This window comes from Antennarius striatus, chromosome 17 (assembly GCF_040054535.1).
Source record: "Antennarius striatus isolate MH-2024 chromosome 17, ASM4005453v1, whole genome shotgun sequence".
Taxonomy (NCBI): domain Eukaryota; kingdom Metazoa; phylum Chordata; class Actinopteri; order Lophiiformes; family Antennariidae; genus Antennarius; species Antennarius striatus.
Window position 1 is genome coordinate 5,516,735 of NC_090792.1, and position 21,588 is coordinate 5,538,322.

General features: G+C 41.4%; 1 protein-coding gene across 2 annotated transcripts in view; it reads right to left on the reverse strand.

The window, feature by feature from the left end:
* nrxn3a (neurexin 3a) overlaps positions 1 to 21,588 on the reverse strand; it is a 227,550-nt gene that overhangs the window by 64,333 nt on the left and 141,629 nt on the right. For both annotated transcript variants that reach the window (XM_068338595.1, XM_068338594.1), the window contains one exon: positions 4,156 to 4,275. In XM_068338595.1, the coding sequence (XP_068194696.1) occupies positions 4,156 to 4,275 (120 nt within the window). The remainder of the gene's footprint in view (positions 1 to 4,155; positions 4,276 to 21,588) is intronic.

The following is a 21,588-nucleotide window of genomic DNA, read 5'->3' on the forward strand; positions in this document are numbered from 1 at the left end:
GAACACAGTAAACCAAAACGGGATATAACTAGTTGGATATCACTGTCAGAATGTGATTCAGATGAAGGCCCCCGGGATGGTTCGCTAGATGTACAAACTGTCATCCTCCGCATAAATCGGATGATAATTATGCAGGATAATTACACACCCAGGTGGGTTCACAGGGAACTCGTCTTCGGTATCCGATGACGATGACGTGATTTTCAGTGATATCCTGATAAATAATAGTGAAAATGTCAGCTTGTTACGTTGCGCTTGCTTTATCGGCATTGATATGGATAACCCTAACCCTAACCCTAACGCTAACCCCGATGTCTACGACTGCGTCACTTCCGCTATCATGGTTAAATATATATATATATATATATATATATAATATATATTTAACTTGAGTTTTTTACGTGAGTTATGAGCGCACCATATATATATATATATATATATATATATATATATATATATATCTTTCTCTCCTTCTCACACAGTCACTCAGTCTCACAGTCATGCACAGACACACAAACACAAGTACACACATCTTAATCAACGTTGTTTAACTGAAAAAAAATTGCAGGAGTATTAGGTAGTAAAAATAAATAATTGGAAAAAAATGCGGTTTGATCGTAAAAATAAAAAAAAATGAAAAAAGAAAAAGAAAGCAAATTTGAAAGTTGTGTTGAGTATGACAATTCTTGTTTGTGCATATTTTGTGGTTCATTCACGTATTACATGCGTTGTATTCATTAATGCACTTCATGTTCATTGTGATCAAAAGCATTTAATCTAAATTCTGAGGCTTCTCTATAAATATTCATTCATATTCATTCACACACACACCGACTAGCATTTGGCTAACTAGTTCGCCAAGTTGAATTCACAGCTTGTGAGGAACTTTCAGTGTGTATCTCTGATCCAGGTCGTTACCACACACTACCATAGTCTGACAACAAACCACACCCGCTCACACACATGACTGAAGTGGACCTCTAACTAGTTAGCCAAATGCTAACTTAATCCAAGAACTTCTCAGTGTGTAGCTCTGAGCTAGGACATTACCACACAATGCTACTGTAGCCGGAACGAACTCCCGCTTCGGGGATTGCCACGCCCTTGGGCATGTCAACCAATCAATATCGTCAATCACAGAGCATCATCCGTGACGTAAATTACATCACGGATGGCTATTCTAACAAAATCAGATCGTTTTGATTTGATCCGGGCCATGAATTCCTAAAACTCCAAATATCTATTGATGCGGGAAGTGTTTGTTTGCCAGTGTTTGTTTGTTTGTTTGTTTGATTCTAGGAGTTGGTTGGGTTACGGAGGATCACCATGTATATGAAGAGACCTGAAAAAGTGTGATTTTCATAATAGGACCCCTTTAAGAATGTGGCTTTCTGTCTTCAGGCGCAGTCCCTGGACATGATATGTCAATGCTGCTCTATCCTCTAGTGGTGAGAACCATCAGTGCATTCAAATCATCAGTTTATTATTCGTCACTCAGCTCATGTGGAGGGGGTTGAGGAGATGCCTTGATTAAACTGATACTCCATAGGGTATTTCCTCAGTTTTTACTTACTTTATTTAATTCAACATTTAAGATACGGAGCCCTAGAGAACATGGAGGGAAAAAAATAAATAAAGGTCCATCTTTGCGAGATCTCGCGAAACTTTTGTGAGATCTTGCAAAACTTCTGCAAGATCTCGCAAAGCTACAGGTATGTTTACTTCTGGGCAGTTTTGGCTTTATGGAGAAAAAAAAATGGAGGACACCTATCCCCTTGCAGTGACTCTCTGGCTTATGCAAAAATTGTGCCGCCAACTAATCACTACTTGAATTTCCTTATATTTTAGGCTGATTTCAAAGTAAAATGCAATAAAAAGCTCATATGGGTGGGTGTCCTCCATTGTTTTTTCTCCATGAAGCCAAAAATTGCCCGGAAGTATATATACCTGACGAGATCTCGCAAAAGTTTTGCAGGCTCTGGCAAAAGTATTGCGAGATCTCAAGATGATTTAATTGATTTCTCAAGGATAGAGTGAAAAAGGTGTTTGATTTTTCAGGTTTCAGACTTAATGATCAATGTCTTCAAATCTCTTGAGAAAACACACATACTCACATGGACATTTCATTATAGAGAGATATCAGAACTGATTTTTGGTTTGCAGAAGCTGTGGGTTACATGAAGGACATACGTTTTAGAGCAGTTGTTTAAAAAGACATTTTGAAATCATGTTATCTGAGCAAAAGTGTTGTCTGTCACTTGAGTATTAGGAATGTGTTATGAGTAAGGGCTTTGCATTCTTTGTTCCAATGTACCTTTGTTTCATTACTGCATGTGGAAGTAGGGTGTACTGGATGTATAATACTGAAAAATAACATGTAAATGAAATTGAAATAATTCAAACGTATCGTTACTGTCCCCACCGCATGTACAAAGAAGCAGGAGTTCATCTGTGGAATCGTTGCTCACTACACTTTCTGAATTGTTCACTTGAATTGTTCACTGAATTGGGGTGGCGGTGGCTCAGTGGTAGAGCGGACGCCTTATGACCAGACATTGGTGGTTCTAGTCACGCTCCCGCTAGCCATCCTCAGAGTGTGAGCTGACTGTGGGAGCTGCCATCTTACTTGCCGGTCACTGCCAAGGTCCCCCCGAGCAAGGCGCCATCCCCCTCTACAAGTTGCTCATTTGGGGCACACCCCAAATTCAATACCCATCACTCTGCCTCCCCTGTACTGTTGTTACCAGTTGCATGCCTACAGGCCACTAGTGTGTTGTGTTCGTTTTAGGGACCTGTACACAACATTGTGTGCCATGATCAACACATACAGTATATATGCATGTACATGATGAGTGTAAAGACAATTTCCTCACTGGGGATCAATAAAGTGGATTTAATCTAATTTAATCTTTAATTAATTTACAAGGGAAAGCCTTTTCAATAGCGCAGAGTGTTGCTGCTACCCTTCACATTCTTTAAACCCGTCTTCAGCTGCAATAAACACTCCTTCTTTTCCTTTCGGCTTTTCCCTTCAGGGGTCGCCACGGCGAATTCATTGCTGCAATAAACACTGATTGTTGTAATAATTTAGACATACTCAACAGCAGCATCTTTTAAGGGTGCATCACATGTAAATAATGTCACAAAGAACTGCAGTAATGCTCCCCTGATATGCCTGACACTGTAGGTATTTGGCTGTTTGCAGGGGCAGTGCATGATGTGACAACATAAACTGCATATCTGTGTTGTTTGTCTGAAAGTTCTCTTTCATGGATACATTTGACCATATCTTCACCAATCATTTTCATGATTATTCTAAGAACTTGCAGGGCTCCATGGCGGCACAAATCTGTCAAATTTTCATTAGTTGCATTTATTCACCTTGTTTAGTACTGTATAAATGTATTTTAATAAACAATATTTTAGTGTAACAATATTTAATGAATAATAGCACTGGAAGCATCTGCGGAGCGTCTCCGCGCTCCGCGCCTGTAAGTTCGCCGGGATAGACTCCAGCAACAACCATGACACATGAAAAACATGGAAAAGCAGTTCTGAATAAATAGCAAATATTTTCTGTTGGATATCTTGTAACTGCATAGTAGGTCTTTATGCACATCTTTCACATGGTATGGTGTCTGATGTCTCTGTGTGGATGTGGCAGACCATGCCGTGCTGCAGAATTTTTAGAAAAATCTGCAGTGTTTCTACCATGTTTCCTCAGCAATGTGAGGCACAGACCAGACTGCAGCAGCGGTAACCTGTCTCTGGTCTGTTCTGTCTAAAAGATGTCCTCTGGTGACATTTTGCCTTGGTAACCATAAAGAGAAGACAGATTGCAGCAAGGACTACAGATGTGAATGATGACCCCTCCACCACCGACTGTGTTTCTCGCTCTTCCATTAGTGAGTACAGCACATAAAAATTAATGAAAAAAATTATGAAAAAAAAACCTAATCCACAAAAGTGATAGTCATTATCCCATTCGGAATGGGTTTCTATTTTCCATAATTACAGATTTTATCACTCCAGTGCAAAGTTACTGTGGAGCCTAGACTCACTGATGGTAAAAACGAGGTGGGCTGTAAGCTTTTGTCTGATGATCACAATGTGCATTGTGGCCTTAGATAAGTTAGCAATAAGAGTAATACTCACGGTCATTGCACTGTGTGCCGGTGTAAGAGGTCATGGAGCAGTCACAGGTGTAGTTCTCCCACTGCTGGATGCAAACACCCATGTTTGCACACGAGTCCTCCTGGCACGTGGTGCTGGGACCTGTGAACGTCCAGCCATACATCCACACACAAAAATACACAAAGAGCTGAATTTAATTTTAGCTGAGTGGAGGTTTAATTTTAAGTAAAATTCTCAACTAAAAATTGTAATACTTTAACAGTATACTTTATACAGTATACAAACATCACCACTCACATATTGTTTTTTCATGTTTCTCACGCTTAAATATTTCAAATCATCAACAAGACTTTTATTCAGGAAAAAGGCAGTTAGAGAGGAATATATGTATGTATATATATATATATATATATATATATATATATATATATATATATATATATATTCCAGCGGGCTCGATACGGATGCCAGGCGGATCCGCCAAGCGGATGCCTTGCGAATCTGCCCATCTCATTTGTTACGGGCAGTACAACCAGGCAGTTGCCATTGCGTGCAGTGTTGTGGTTTATACACAGGGTGGAGCACTACCGACTTTTTCCATTCAAGGAGCACAAGTAATTTTGGGAAGGTGCCGTGTTGAGCAGCAGGTGTGTGTGAATAAGGACACGTAAACAATGTGTTAACCATGTGCGTGAGAGTTACCCACATAGCATCCGACACCGATGATGATGAACTGATCGATGATGAGCTCCAACACACCTGATCTTCATTAAAATGATCAGGTGTGTTGAAGCAGGGAGACGTCTATTCGGGGGGCCTGCCCCTGTGAAGAAAACCGGCTATTTTCTGATGTATAACAGCTCCACGTCGAAGAGGCATTGATGTTTGACAGATGAATATTTTTTATGACTCATATAAACTTTATGGGTCATAAAGTTTACAAATTTTTTGGTCATTCATTCATGTTCCTCGCCTAAGACGCCGACACCAGTTCTGGGTCAGACCGGAATGTCGGACCGGATTCCGTGATTGGTCAATATGACATTACAGAACCTGGATGACCGCGTTACATACGCACCTTTCTCCGCCCACAGACGCCAGATAAGGAAGCTGCTGAACAGGGTAAATGCTGTAAGTAGACTACACTCAAACATATTCAATATGTAGTTTCGTCCTACTGGCAAAATTATATTGATCATAGATGTTCAGCATAAATATGTGACGTTCTTATTTTGGTACTTCCTGTTGTGAGTGGAAGTAGTTCTATTGTATGTGTATGTAAATGTGATGCGCTTGTTAGGTCTAGTGCAGCCTGACTAATGTGTGAGTGTTCAGGTGAGCGTAGCAGGCGCATGTCCAATAAAGAAATTATATACTCCGCTCCACTAATTATTCCTCCTGCGCAAGTCGGATATCGTAACAATATGGTCCACTTGTTTCGTTGTTTCTGAAAGGTCCAATTATGGCAAGTGAGGCTTGCTAACGGTACAGAGCTAGCATCAACGTTAGCTTCATTATCAAAATATTTTTTTCTTTAGTTTTTTATTCAGCAATTAAACCAAGAACAGGGAGAAGTACACACAAATGATGATTAACATAAGTTAAACATAATACAATAAATTTCATAAAAAGAATCATTTTGAAAAATAAAAAAATGTCTTTATATATACATATAACTTCATACACATATGTACGTATATATATTCATGTACATTCATACATACATCATACATTCGAGTTGTGCAGTCCATCTTGACCGAAATTTCTGTTTTCCGTTGTATTTTTGCAGAAATTTTCTCCATAATGTATATGTTTTTAAGTCTCTCTCTCCATTGTGTTTCTCTGGGGAGGTGTTTGTCGAGCCAAGCTGTTGTCACACATTTCTTTGCTAAAAGGAGTAATATTCTCAATAAATAAATCTTTGTCATATTAGTTGAGAGTATCCCCAAAATGACCAGTGCCGGGTTTAAAATATTTATGCACTAAACATGTTTAATTTCCTTCTGAATATCATTCCAGAATGTTGAAAGTTTGGGACAGTCCCAAAATATATGTGTGAAGTCTCCCACCTTTCCACATCCCCTCCAGCACAAATTAGATGCATGACTATACTTTGAGATTACAACTAGAGTACTGAAGTATCTCATTTTAACCTTCCATTCAAATTCCAAAGTGTTGGACTACTAGTTATTATGTAACCCACTTCAAAAGTGTCTTTCAATTGTTTATCTGTCATTATATTAGCTTCAAATTCCCATTTCTCTTTAACCCCTAAATTACTGTCCTAAGAATCCTGTTGCAGAGCCTTATATATTTTTGATACAATCCTTTTTTGTTGCATTTTCTTCGGTCATTGACATCAACAGTCCCTCCAACTCGGTCGGCGTTTTACTAATGTTTTCCGATTCCTTATGTTTTAAAAGATAATGCCACAATTGTAAAAACTTTTAAAGTCCCGTACTGGTAAATTAAATTCTCTTTTAAGTTGATCAAATGACTTGAGCGTTTCCCCAATGAACAGTTGTGCTATATAAATTAGTCCCTTATTTGACCATTTTTTATACCCAGCATCAAGTATAGATAGTAAAAGTCTGGATTCTTAGTTATCTTCATGGCTCTCGTGGTTGATTTGGATATGCACAACTTTTTTCTCACAACTGACCGTCTCTTCAGTGTTCCTTGAATCCATTCATTTCCTATTCTGAGTTTCTTCCACGTCACCTGAGTCACAAAAGGAAATTATTCTAAAGATATAGTTTTGAAAGGAACTTTGTTCTATCTTTACCTGTGTCATTATTTATCCAGATAATTAAAGGTTGAATTTGTGCAGCCCAGTAATAATGTTGTAAATTGGTATGTTCAACCCTGCCTTGTTTTTAGGCTGCAAACATGTTTTATATTTGATTCTGGCCCTTTTATGTTGCCATAGAAAGTTTGATATTATTTTATCTAATGTTGTTAGGGTAGAATTAGAAATTACAATGGGCAGTGACTGAAATAAAAATAACAATCTTGGTAATATGTTCATTTTCAGTTTCTATTCTTCCCAGTAGGTTTAAAGGTAAAATATCTCACCTACTTAAGTCATTTTTAATATCATATCAATTTCCCGTAGTTTGCTTCATATAGTTGTGATGTTATAATGCCTAAATATTTAAATCCTTTGCTTGTCAATTTAAACTTGGTCTTCTCTTCTAGTTCAGTTGGGTATTTACCCGATAGCATCATGGCTACTGATTAAGTTTAATTTGTTTTATATCCTGATAATTTTCCATATTCCCCCAGGTTATTTAACAGTGCTGGTATTGCTGAAGATGGCTCACTTATGTATGTTAATATATCATCTGCAATTAGTGATATTTTATGTTCCACACCCCTATCATCTATTATTTCCTTTATATTTTTATTTTGTCTGATTGACTCTGCCAAAGGTTCGACACTCCGGGGTACATAACAATGGACTCAAAACAGTCACATTTTCTGACTCCTCTTTCATGTTAGAAGAATTCAGAACAGCAGCCGTGAACTAATTTGAGATTTGAGGGGTGGCAGTGGCTCAGCGGTAAAAGTGGGCGGTAGAGCGGGTCGCCCTATGATTTAAGATCGGCGGTTCGATTCCCACTCCCGACCCCAAAATAATACCCGGAGGTGAGCTGACATTGGGAGATGTCAGCTCACCTCTGGAGCACTGCCAAGGCACCCTTGAGCAAGGTGCAGTCCCCTTTACAAATTGCTCATTTGAGGCGCACCAAGAAGGAGCTGCCTGCCACTCTACCTCCCCTGCATGCCTACAGGCCCCCTTGTGTGTGTGTGTGTGTGTGTGTGATACAGGGGCCTGTACTCACAAATATATATGTATGCATGTGTTTGAATCATTAGCTAGAGTGTGCATTCTTAATTTCCCTTCGGGGAACCAGTATAAAAAACCAGTATATAAAATAAAAAAAAATTAAAAAATGGGGTTTTTTGTATATCATTTTTATCCAATCTACAAAAAAATGAGTGAAATCCAAACACTGTTAATGTATTATACAGGAAATTCTATTTTACTTGATCAAAAGCTTTGCCGCCATGTGATTGGCTGATTAGAAATTAAGTGTTAACGGGCAGTTGGACAGGTGTACCTAATAAAGTGGCCGGTGAGTGTATGTTCAGTGTCCTCCTGATATTATTAGCTCCTTGTCTTTCTGAAATATAACCCGTCTGATCCGGTTTAATTAATGATGTCATTAGTCCTTTCATAATCTGTGCCAATTTGCTGATATTTTAACATCATTACACAATAAGCTAACAGGTCCATATCTTTCACAGGAAGTGGGATCTTTGTCCTCCTTATAAAATACTGAAAAAGCAGCTTCTGATTAGGTTTCAGGTGAATCTGCCGATGCCAATGCATAATTAAAAACTTTGACTTGTGCCCTCTTGCAGCTACTAGTGTCTTTTTGTGCCGGGCCCAAGCCCGAATAATTACAGAGGGTTGTGTCAGGAAGGGCATCCAACGTAAAACTTTTGACAAATCAAACATGTGAATGAAACCTATGACTTCCGTACCGGATTGGTCGAAGCCTGGGTTAACAACGACCGCCATCAGTGCCGTTCACCTACAGGGTGACGGGGAAAATTGGACTACTGTTGGTCGAAGGAGAGGAGGAAAGTGTGTTTGTAGGAGGGAGAAGAGGAACGCCAAGAGTATAGGACTGAGAGTAGGGACGTTGAATACTGGAACTATGACAGGAAAAGGTAGAGTTGGTTGACATGATGCAGGGGAGGAAGGCAGACATATTGTGTGTCCAGGAGACCAGGTGGAAAGGTAGCAAGGCTAGAACTTTAGGAGCAGGGTTAAAGTTGTTCTATCATGGTGTAGATAGGAAGAGAAATGGAGTAGGAGTTATTTTGAAGGAGGAGTTTGTTAGGAATGTCCTGGAGATAAAAAAAAGAGTGTCAGAGTGATGAGTCTGAAGCTAGAAATTGAAGGTGTGATGTTCGATGTTGTTAGTGGGTATGCTCCACAGGTAGGATGTGAGCTGGAGGAGAAGGAGCAATTCTGGTTGGACTTTGACAAAGTGATGCTGAGCATACCTAGAAGTGAGAGAGTTGTCATTGGTGCAGACTTCAATGGACATGTTGGTGCAGGAAACAGGTGATGAGGAGGTGATGGGCAGGTTTGGTATCCAGGAGAGGAACGCAGAAGGACAGCTGGTGGTTGACTTTGCAAAAAGGATGGAAATGGCTATAGTGAATACTTTACTTTCTTCCAGAAGAGGCAGGAACATTGGGTGACCTATAAGAGTGGAGGTAGGAGCACACAAGTAGACTACATCCTGTGTAGACAGTGTAATCTGAAGGAGATCAGTGACTGCAAAGTAGTGGTAAGAGAGAGTGTAGCCAAACGGCATAGGATGGTGGTGTGTAGGATGACTCTGGTGGTGAGGAAAATGAAGACGTCAAAGACACAGCAGAGGACAAAATGGTGGAAGCTGAAAAAGGAAGAGTGTTGCATGACTTTTAGGAAGGAGTTAAGACAGGCTTTGGGTGGCCAGGAAGTGCTCCCAGATGACTGGACAACTACAGCTAAAGTGATCAGGGAGACAGGTAGGAAAGTACTTAGTGTATCATCTGGAAGGAAAGTAGATAAGGAGACTTGGTGGTGGAATGATGAGGTACAGGACTGTATACAGAGAAATAGGTTAGCTAAGAAGAAGTGGGACACTGAGAGGACGGAGAAGAGTATACAGGAGTAAAGGGAGATGCAGCGTAAGGTGAAGGTAGAGGTAGCAAAGGCCAAACAAGGGGCTTATGACGACTTGTATGCTAGGTTGGACAGTAAGGAGGGAGAGACTGATCTATACAGGTTGGCAAGACAGAGACACAGATGGGAAGGATGTGCAACAGGTTAGGGTGATTAAGGACAGGGACGGAAGTCTATTGACAGGTGCCTGTAGTGTGACAGGAAGATGGAAAGACTACTTTGAAGAGTCGATGAATGAGGAAAATGAGAAAGAACCAAGACTAGAAGAGGTGGCTGTTGTGGACCAGGAAGTAGCAAAGATTAGTCAGGATGAAGTGAGGAGGGCATTGAAGAGAATGAAGAGTGGAAAGACAGTCGGTCCTGATGATATACATGTACCTGTAGAGGTTTGAAAGTGTCTAGGAGAGGTGGCAGTAGAGTTTCTGACTGGTTGTTCAACAGGATCTTAAGATAGTGAGAAGATGCCAGAGGAATGGAGGAGAAGTGTCCTGGTACCCCTTTTAAAGAACAAGGGACATGTGCAGAGTTGTGGCAACTACAGAGGAATAAAGCTGAGGAGCCATACAATGAAGTTATGGGAAAGAGTAGTGGAAGCTAGACTAAGGGCAAAAGTGAAAATTTGTGAGCAGCAGTATGGTTTCAGGCAGAAAGAGTACTACAGATGCAGTATTTGCTTTGAGGATGTTGATAGAGAAGTACAGAGAAGGTCAGGGGGAGCTGCATTGTGTTTTAGTAGATCTTGGAGAAAGCTTATGACAGGGTGCCCAGAGAGGAACTGTGATATTGTATGAGGAAGTGTGGAGTGGCAGAGAAGTGTGTTATAGCGGTGCAGGACATGTATAAGGACTGTAAGACAGTGGTGAGGTGTACTGTAGGTGTGACAGAGGAGTTCAAGGTGAAGGTGGGACTGTATCAGGGATCAGCTCTGAGTGATGGACAGGCTGACAGACGAGGCAAGACAGGAATCTCCATGGACTATGATGTGTGCAAATGACATTGTGATCTGTAGTGAGAGCAGGGAACAGATGGAGGAGAAGCCAGAGAGGTGGAGATTTGTCCTGGAAAGGAGAGGAATGAAGATCAGCCACAGTATGACAGAGTACATGTGTGTTAATGAGAGGGACCCAAGTGGGAGGAGGAGGATACAGGGAGAAGAGATTAAGAAGGTGGATGAATTGTAAGTACTTAGGGTTTACAGTCCAGGGCAATGGAGAGTGTGGAAAAGAGGTGAAGAGGCATGTACAGACAGGATGGTACGGGTGGAGAAAAGTGTCAGATCTGATGTGCGATACAAGAGTCTCAGCTAAAATGAAAGGAAAGGTGTACAAAACTGTGGTGAGACCAGCAATGTTGTTTGGTCTTGAGACAGTGTCACTGAGGAAAAGACAGGAGGCAGAGCTGGAGGTAGCAGAGATGAAGATGCTGAGGTTCTCTTTGGGAGTGACCAGGATGGATAGGATCAGGAATGAGTAAATTAGTGGGACAGCACATGTTAGAGGTTTTGGAGATAAAGTCAGAGAGGTCAGACTGAGATGGTTTGGACATGTCCAGAGGATAGTGAATATATTGGTAGAATATACTGCCAGGCAGTTCAAAGAGGAGGTTTATGGATGTAGGACATGAAGGTAGTTAGTGAGAAAGAAGAGGATTTGTAGAGGACAGGGTTAGATGGAGGCAACTGATTTGTTGTGGCGACCCCTAGTGGGAAATGCCAAAAGTAAAAGAAGAAGAAGTCAGAACTGGGGTAATTTCTTTTGCCAAACATTTATAGTACTCCCCTGGCAACCCATCTGTGCCAGGAGATTTATTATTTTCAAAGTTTTTATAGCCTCAGATATTTCTTGGGATGAAATTGGTTGTATCAGTTCAGATGCCTCCTTTGTTGATCAAGATGGTAATTTTAATTTACTAAAATAGTCTTGCCTTTTGCTTTCTAAATGGTCAGTGTCTTGATATAATCTTTTACAATATTCTGAGAATGCTTCCGCGATCTCTGTAGGTTTTAACAGTAGTTGTTTGGACACCGGATATCTTAATTCGGATATAATCCGGTTTGATTGGGCCCTCTTTGCTGAATCGCTAGTAGGCAACTTCCTCTATTGCTATTTTCATAGTATTTTTGATTTGTAGAACGCAGGGCACCCTCTGCTTTATATGTCAAGATTTCATCCAATTGATGTCTGATTTTTTTCAGTTCAAGTAGTACAGAATTGTTTGATGTTTGTGCTGTAATTCCAATTCTTTAATCTTTCCAATATTTTTTTCTTTTCTAAGCGAGCTTTCTTCAATCTAAATGTTATTTCAATTATTTCCCCTCTCATAACTGCTTTCCCCAACTCCCACAGAGCTGTTGGTGAGACCTTGCCATTTATTTGAAAGTAGTTTTTAATATTTTGTTTCAATTTACTCACCATGTTCTCATCTGACAAAATTGACACATTTAGTCTCCAATATTTAAAGCAGGGTTCATTATCTAGACTTAAGCTCAGTGTGACCGGTGCGTGGTCACTTATGGTTATACTCTCAATGCCACAACATAGGACATTATGCATATGCTGTTTTGAAATACAGAAGAAGTCTATTCTAGAGTAGCTACCGTCTGGGTTCGAATAAAATGTAAAATCCTTTTCCTTAGGATTATTACTCCTCCACGGATTGGTAAGATCGTATTCCTTAATAACACTGTTTAGTACTCTAGTAGTGCCTTGCTCTGCAGGCAGTCCATCCAGTTTACCATTTTGGACCGTATTAAAGTTCCCACCCACCACTATTCCTTTAATTCCTTCATTCCTTTCCCATTATTGGTTATCAAATTAGCTATGGTTTTATTCAATGTCTCATTTTCTGTATTTGGGGCGTAGATATTTAGTAAGGATATAGTTAGACTTCTGATGGAGCTAACCACCATTACATATCTGCCCAAGTTATCTCAAATTACCTTTTCTTCACAGAATGGTACAGACTTATTAATATGGCTACACCGCTTTTCTTACCCTGTGAAGCATGAAATGTGTGGCTGACCCACTCCTTTTTTATTTTTTTAGATTCAGTTAGATGGGTTTCTTGAATAAGAGCAACTGATGGAATGATTTAACCAATGAACATTATATGTCACCAAATTCAATCTGTTCATGTTGGAATAAGACCACACATCTTTTCTGTATCTTCTATGCATCATAACTAAACTGAACTCAACATAACACAGAAAATAAACATATCCATAAAAACTATTAAATAAAAACAAACCTGACCCCCAAACGTCCCATATTAGAGAGGTGTATGGATCCTCTCTGGGGTTTTGCACAATGTGTGCCTCCAACTTCCAGTTGCTAAATAAAGTTGCTACTTACGCAAACTGAGTCATCAACTCGCTCATTTTAACCATTACTCCTGTAGTTTCGCATACTTAAATTGGTATTTTTTCACCAGCTCCATATTTAATTATACATTATTTTAGACAGATTCTTCAATTACTAATTTGTGTTTCAGGGTCCCCTTCAGTATTTAAGTGTTCATATTCTTCTTTTGACTCTTTTATAATATTCATAAACTCACTAGATAAGGGGCTTATAGGTAAGCCTCAGTGATGCGCGGCTGTCTCCTCCTCTCCTTCGCTCCTGCCACTGTGGTCCAGGCTCCTCTCGCCACCATCCTCTGAAGTTTGTCCATCTCGTCCTCTTTAATGTGAATCCCCATGTCCTTCAGCATGGGTGCAGCCTCCGTTAGTGTAGTGAAAGTCTTGGTCCCCGAGTCCAGAAACACCTTCAGTTGTGCGGGTTACGGAGATTGTGTTTTTCTCCTTTTTCATGACATCACGCACCTGTTTCCTTTTTCTTTCGATCTCGTTTGTGTAGTCCTGATTAAAGTACACCGGTTTTCCCTCGTAGGTGACGTTTTTCTTCCATGCCTGCCGTAGAACTCGGTCTTTCACTCCGTAGTCCAGGAAAATGACGATGACTGCTCGCGGCGGAGAGTTTACCTCCTTCGGCTTAGCGACCAGCGAGCAGTGCGCACTGTCGATGCGGAAGTCTGCGTCTTCCGTGATGCCCACTGATGAGCGGATAAATTCAGTCACAAAGCCGATGGTGTCCTTTTTCTCAGAACCCTCTGGGATGCCATGTATCCTGATATTATTGTGTGTTAGTCTGGATTCCAAATCATCAGTTTTTCATCAATTTGGAAGATATAAGTGTAACAGACAAGAAAAGATTGTTTAACTTTGGAGTTTTATTAATTTCACCAAAATCCCTCACGATGTGTTTTGATTTCTTTTGAGGATGTGAAATTATTTATCTCAGTTTTATATTTTGTATTTCCTTTGCGCTTACGGTCAGCACCTTTATTTTGAAGAATAAAGGAAGTGATGTCCGTAACATCCGGTCTGTCCGACTCTCGTCAGTCTGACTTGAACCTGACTGCGGGAGGTACGTGCACTGAGCCGCTGTCCAGAAAAAGTTTTAGTTACAAGTTTTGATGGCGATTTCTTGCGGTGATGCGGGGTGGCGTTGTTCGGTGACATGTTTGTGGTGTTTTCTGTTGTGGAATGTAATCGATTAGCTGCTATTGAATGGGAAAATGTAAGCTAGCTTTCCACGTGTTCTGCCTGTGTGCGTGTGTGTGTTAGCGGGTGTGTGGGGGGGTGCGCAGGAGCGCCCGTGCTAACTGTTCTCTCCTTTTTATTGCAACTTAACATATTTCCCCCTTGTGTTAGGTGTTGCATGGAGGGCATGAATATTCACACTCTGTTTTAATTTCATCACGCTGCAGGTATGTGCAAAGGTGTTTAGTGTCCTGTGTTATGTTCATAAATTGTAGGTTTTCTTTCATGTACATTGTATTTTATTTTTATTTATATTTTATTTATTTTCTGTGAAATTTTGGATGTTTTAAGTGAGTCTGACTTGAACCTGACTGCGGGAGGTGTTGCATGGAGGGCATGAATATTCACACTCTGTTTTAATTTCATCACGCTGCAGGAATAAATTCCTATCGAACAAGTCGTCTCTGTGTCCAGACTATTGCGCACCAGAACACAACGCAGGGTAGTCGGAGCGTGCGGATCGCCCCGGCTACATAAGCAACCGTGCGCTCCAGCCGAACGGTCCTGTCCTCCGTACTCCCCTCCGTCTGTAGCATTTGTTGCACCAACGAAGCCTTCTTTCCACTATTTCCTTCATGCTTGTCTTTAGTCTGGTCATGGCCTTTTTATTTTCACTGACAGCTTCGGTATGCTCATGCCGCAGCCGGCGAATCTCACTCAGTATTACCGAGCCTCGTTCGTCGTTGGCCGGCGACTCACGCGCTGTCGTGTCAGTAAGTCCTTCGCCGGCATTTTCCTTTTTATTTTAATTTCCTTTCCATCTCGTTTTCGTGTCTTCTTTATCAAACCCCTATGTACTTTAGATGCTTTCTGTCAGGAACTTTGCTTTCAGTAGCTAGTTTTAATTGTTTTTTGTCAGGGCTCCGTTTCTCCCTGTCGTATACCACATGGCGTCAGCCGGAAGTGAGTCCCGGGAGCTGTCACGTCAGAGCGCGTAAAATAGAGTTGTAGGAACCATTCATGAGATTTTGGACCAATAGGCACGTGTCTGATTATGCATGTGTTGGTATTGGCTTGTGGTGGGAGGAGTGGCACTACGGGTGTGTCTTCAGAAATTAATAATTAAATACCACTCACCTGTGTTCATCAGTTACTCGTAGTTATGGCGTAGGTTGGACTTTTTAACGCCTTTGGACGTACAGTATTGAGAATACGTTTTACATTTTGGTAAACTGCATTATTGTCTCTGTTTTACTGGCACTAAAATTTGACTAAGTGTCGATTGGTGTGCAGCGTGCGCGTCATCAGTTCTCTCCGATGTTTAGCCTGCTCTGAGGCAGCTGTTTCGTCATTTGGTCATTCGTCAGCCGCAACAAGAGTAAATTAAAACAAAGTAGTTATAAAGATCACTGTTGGATGTTTTCAGCATTTACACTGAGTTAAACTAACCAGTGTCTTGCTTTAGATTTAAATTCACTCTTCAAACATAAGATTTGATGAGTTTTGTCAACAATGCAAATAGGGACCAATGTCAGGCAGCAAAATGTCACTTTAAAAGCCAATGGTTATACACATCTTTTTTAAAACATTACATTAATGTTGTCTATGTTCATGGAATTTTGTGTGAAAATTTGTGTGATTACAGATGCTGTAAAAAAGAGACATGGCTATGTTGGGACTTTGAAGAAGACATAATCAGACATACGATTTGCTGGTTCAACCTCGCAGCTGACAGGGAACCCCAGAGGCATCCTGGTACTTCAAATGAGGACTCACCAGTTCCCAGTTAAAGCAATGCTGTCATGTTTGTTTTCATGTCTTCCTATCATGATTATCAATCATGATATTATTTTGTAATTGATTGCCCAGAGAGACGTGGAAGTAAAATGCTTTGGATACAATTCATAGTTCTGTTCCATTTTTCCATTTACAGTATCTTTTGGCTTATTTTCTGTTAAGTCTCACTAATAATCGATAGCTCTCAGCTATAACAAAGCTGTTAGGCTGCTACACAGTACAATTTAACCAGAGACTGAAAGTGTGGGTTAAAGGATATAGTCTGATATATTTTGAAGTCTTGAATGTGTTGAATGATTTATTTCTATTGATAAAGGCAGACTGATTAAGGGAAGTATTCAAGCTTTTTCAGAACAATGTTGATGTTGGTCAGCTAGACTTTGGATATTTGTGTTGCTAGTTATGGCTAAATGAGCCATTTTGAATTAAGGATCTAGGCCAGATGAGCCTCTCCCGTTGCATTGTTTAAGTGGAGTCCATTCCGGGCCCTGTTTGTGGATCTGTGGCAGAGCCGGTGGCGGAACCAAGGAGGTTCCAGGGTGGAGTGAAATAGCAATCTGGCTTCCCATATACCAGGTTGAATTAAATGTTCATGTCCACAGCCAGCCTATGTGACAAGTTAGAAATGATTCTAATGATACTAATAAGACGGTAAGCTAATAGACTGTTACTTGATTGAAGATTCATAATAAGATTAACGTTTAGAAATTACAAATAATGTGTTTTAAAATAATTTAAAAACATTAAAAATACTCTTGTTTAATAAGGGTTAAAAAGCTAAAACGCAAACAATGTTAGTTAATTCATTGTTTATCATTGTTAAAACCTTAGACACATCGATGTTATCATTGTTCAACAGTGCTGTCTTTATCCCATTGTCTGAGATCGACTACTCAGGTCTTGATATATACACGGGGGAATTTCGCGGTACTTTTTCCGATGGCAGTATAGTGATTACTGACTAAAAATATCTCACGTCACATTTGTGATTATTTTAACCCCTTATTGAACGGTGTTGGAGGCACCACTGGAATTGCCATTCAGATATCCGGTGTCCACAGCCTGGCAGCTGAAGTTTGGAGCAGCTAAATTAACCTAGGCAGGTGACGGCGAGGAACGCACTGTTCAAGGAGATCTGGAGGCTGGAGGTTGAGTACGTTACCTGAGACCAGTCAGAGATCATCAGTTATAATCAAAATCTGTCCAGTCCGGAGTCGTCCTGTGTACAGTAAGATTTCTCCTGTCCTGTCGACATGATGACAGCGTTGGAAGAGCTTCAGGAAGAAGTAGCAGATCATTTACATCAGCTAACTAAAGATAATTTGCTTGAAAGTCGGATTTTTTCGGCATATCAGGAGGATAAAGAGCAGGTGTAAAAGGGGAACCCCACATATTACTTGTGACCCATGTACTGAAATATCTGGAAAGAGAAGGAGTGGCGGAGTTAGAAGATGGTGGCATGTCTGTATTGTTACTCCTAAAAGACGTAGTTATGAGTTTGGCCACTGACACGGACAAAGTGGCACAAACTGAGAAAAATACAGAACGCACAGAAATGCAGGAAGACATTGAGGGAACATTGACATTTTCCAACCTTGCTCACCAAATTGAGAATAGATTGAACAGAGGTTATCCTGAAATGGAAGTCTTAGATGCAGTAATTAGGGCTATTTCTCTAGGCTCCCAGTTACAAAGCTACTTGGAAGGGAAACCTAACCTTACTCTCCCCATGCTCAGGAGCATCCTGTGCTACAATTTCCAAGAGAGCAGTGCCACAGAGCTCTACAAGCAGCTAGCTTTTGAAGCACAGAGCAGCAAAGAGACCCCACAAAGTTTCCTCATGCAAGTCTTGGATTTGAGACAGAAAGTACAAATCCAAGACTCGCAAATCCAAGACTCTGACTCCCAAGAGACAGAGTCAGGACTTCAGTACGATTCTGTTTTAGTTCATCGCATGTGTTTACATACGTTACTTACTGGACTTCAGAATGATAGTATAAGGATAGACATGCAGCCTCTCCTCCTGAATGCGGAAACATCAGATGAGATTTTACTTAAGAGGATGAGCGTTGCCTGCGCCAATGAGGCTGGGAAAAGGAATAAAAAGAATCTAAGTACCCCACAGTTGCAAGTCACAAGTGTGAGTGCAGTACAGCCAGAAGAAAATTCACTTGCAAAGTGCCGTGAGGGAAGTCAAAACAAAGCCTTCCCCTGAACTGTTAATACAGATACAAGAACTGAAGGTAGATGTAGCTTATTTACAAAGTCTCAGTGCAGAGGTGGCTCAGATTAATGAGACTTTACAGCAGGGAAGGTTTCAGCCACAGCTCTAGTCTCCACCTGCAGGCAGGCCAGATAGAGACACCCAGCTACCAGTTTTGCCACAACAGTATTAACAGCATCCCCGTTGCAGCATTCCAAGGCAGTGTCAGTATGGACCTGATCAGCACCTCAACCGCTTTATACACGTCGGAGATGTTTTGTCTGTCAGCAGACAGAAACAAATGAACGCTGCATGCACTGGAGAACATTTTCAAGCTGGATGTAAGATCAGAGGATTTAGACCATCGAGAGAAGCTCCTTTAAATGGGGAACGGTTACCACCACGGGACGGGTTTTAGCCGCAACTGGTCAAGAGTCCCAAAAATGTGAAAATTGTGATAGTGTTGATTCACCTGACAAATTGAAACAGTGCTCATCCTGCAAAAAGACATTTTATTGCTCTGAAGCGTGCCAAAAGCAGAACTGGTTTAAACATAAGTAGTAATGTGCTCACCAGTCAAATGCCAGTAAAAAGTCCCCCTGTAAAGACAAAAATTCAGATACTCTGCCACCCATAGCTCAACCCCCATACATTGCTAGTTGGCCGGCATTGCCTTGTTGAATGTTACCTTAACGGCTACCAAGTGCAAGCCTTATTATGGACACTATCAGGTTCTCAGGTATCCATAATTGATGATGGATTTAAAGAGGAATACTTGCCAACCACAGAGCTCAGAGATGCGTCAGAGATCCTAGACTCATCTGCCGATCTGAAATTGACTTCTGCCAACGGTACAGAAATGCCTGACTTGGGATGGATTGAAACAACTTTCCGACTAGCCTCTGGAACTGAAAAAAACAACAGCACTGATTATTCCTCTGCTTGTAATTAAAAGCTAGTGTCTGTCTTGTCCCATCATAGGCTTTAATGTAATTGAGCAAATTCTGACAAACACTGAAAAGACTAAACAGTACGACACAGTGAGGAAAGCTTTCCCTAGTCTCAAAAAGAACAAGGTCTTCTTTTCCTTTTGGCTTTTCCCTTCAGGGGTCGCCAAAGCAAATCAATTGTCTCCATCTAACCCTGTCTTCTGCATCCTCTTGTCTCACACCAAGTACCTTCATGTAAGGTAAGATCTTTTATACAGGCTTTTAGTGCAGAACAAGAACATTAATATGCAATCAAAACAAAGAGGGAGGAGGTTGTGGTTCCTAGACACAGCAGTATCCAGGTTAACTGTCGTGTCATTTCACAGCCTTTTAAAGAGGACATGACCATGCTATTTCAGCTAGACTTGAATCCGCAGTGGCCAGATGGTCGTGAGTTCTAAGATACACTTGTCAGAGTCCGGAAAGGTGTATTTCCAGTTATTACTATTGATGGTTCTAACCCAACTGACCAGGGTGCACCTTAATTGGCACAGTACAAACCATAATGTCAGTTCTGCCTGCCCAGGTCTTTGAGAAGGTTGCCAGACCAGTCACAGTGAATCACACCAGAGCAAAATCTGCAAGTAATACCAGAGAAAAATGGGATCCACCTGTAGATTTAAGTCTTCTCAGTGAAGATCAGGGACAGGTAGTGAAACAGATGCTTCGAGAAGAATGTCATTCTTTCTCAAGGTCAGAAAACTATGCCATTCTTTCTCAAGATCAGATAACGATATTGGCTGCATTGAACAGTTGTAGATGACAATTTCTTCAAAAGACGCTGAACCAGTCAAACGCACATACATTTCGGTCCCAAGTCCCCTCTCCAGGCAATGAAAAGTTACCTCCATGACCTGATAGCACAGGGATGGGTTAGGAAGTCAAACTTCTTGTATTCCTCGCCTGTTGTGTGTGTTCGGGGAAAAAAATGGTACCCTTAGGTTGTGTATAGATTAGAGAGACTTGAATAGGAAAACTCAGCCTGACCGTCAGCCTATCCCTTGGGTCCAAGACATTTTAGATAGCTTGGGTGGCAAGTCCTGGTTTTCTCTTTTAGATCAAGGAAAAGCTTACCACCAGAGTTTCATGACAGAGGAAAGCAGGCCGCTAATGGCGTTTGTAACACCATGGGGACTTTATGAGTGGATTTGCATCCCCTTTGGCCTCATTAATGCCCCTGCAGCCTTTCAACGTTGCATGGAGAAATGTTTGGAAGGGCTTCGGGATGAAATTTGTGTTCCTTATCTGGAGGACACACTGGTTTACAGTAAAACGTTTGTCTGTCATGAATGTAGCACAGGGAGACAGGACTCAAGTGCATGACACTGAGCGGTAAAATCACAAAACAAGGTTTATTCCAGGCAGGGTTTGGTTCACAGGTAAGACACTCAATCCAGACAGAGGTATCCAAGGCGGCAGGCAAAAATGCAAGGTCAAAATACAAGCAAGGTTCAATCACAAAGATGGCAGGTGCGTGAAACAAAATCAGGGATCAGGTGCACGCAGACAGGGAGGGGGCAGGACAAACAGGAACCTGGAACAGAGACAGGGGTGAGTGATCACAAAATAAAACAGAAAGACAAGACATGAAACTTAGGGAAACAAATAAACACTTAACAAGACAGGATCATGACAGTACCCCCCACCCCCTCAAAGGCCTGCCCCTGAAGGCCCAGGAGAATCGGGGTGGGCGGATGAAAATCCCAGATGAGGGAGGGGTCAGGGACGGGATCCAGGAGCGCTCCTCAGGGCCATAGCCCTCACAGTAAACCAAGTACTGGACCCCCCCGGCCCCGATGGCAAGCAGACAGGAGTCATCGAACAGTGCGGGCGGAGTGGGTCTGGCCGGAGGGACAAGAGGACTGGTTCTAACAGGTTTGACGTGGCTAACATGAAACGTGGGGTGGACTCGCATTGACCTTGGGAGCTTCAACTGGACTGTTACCGGATTAATAACTTTGGTGATGGGGAGTGGACTGACGAACCTGGGAGCAAGCTTCTTGGATTCCACCCGGAGTGGTAAGTTCTTGGTCGATAGCCAAACCTTCTGGCTGAGTCTGTAGCGTGGGGCGGTTGTCCTCTTGCGGTCTTGCGGCTGCCTTGTAGATGGCAGACTGCCGTTGAAGATTCTGGTGGGCCTGCTCCCAGGTTCTCCTACAGCGCCTCACCATGGCCA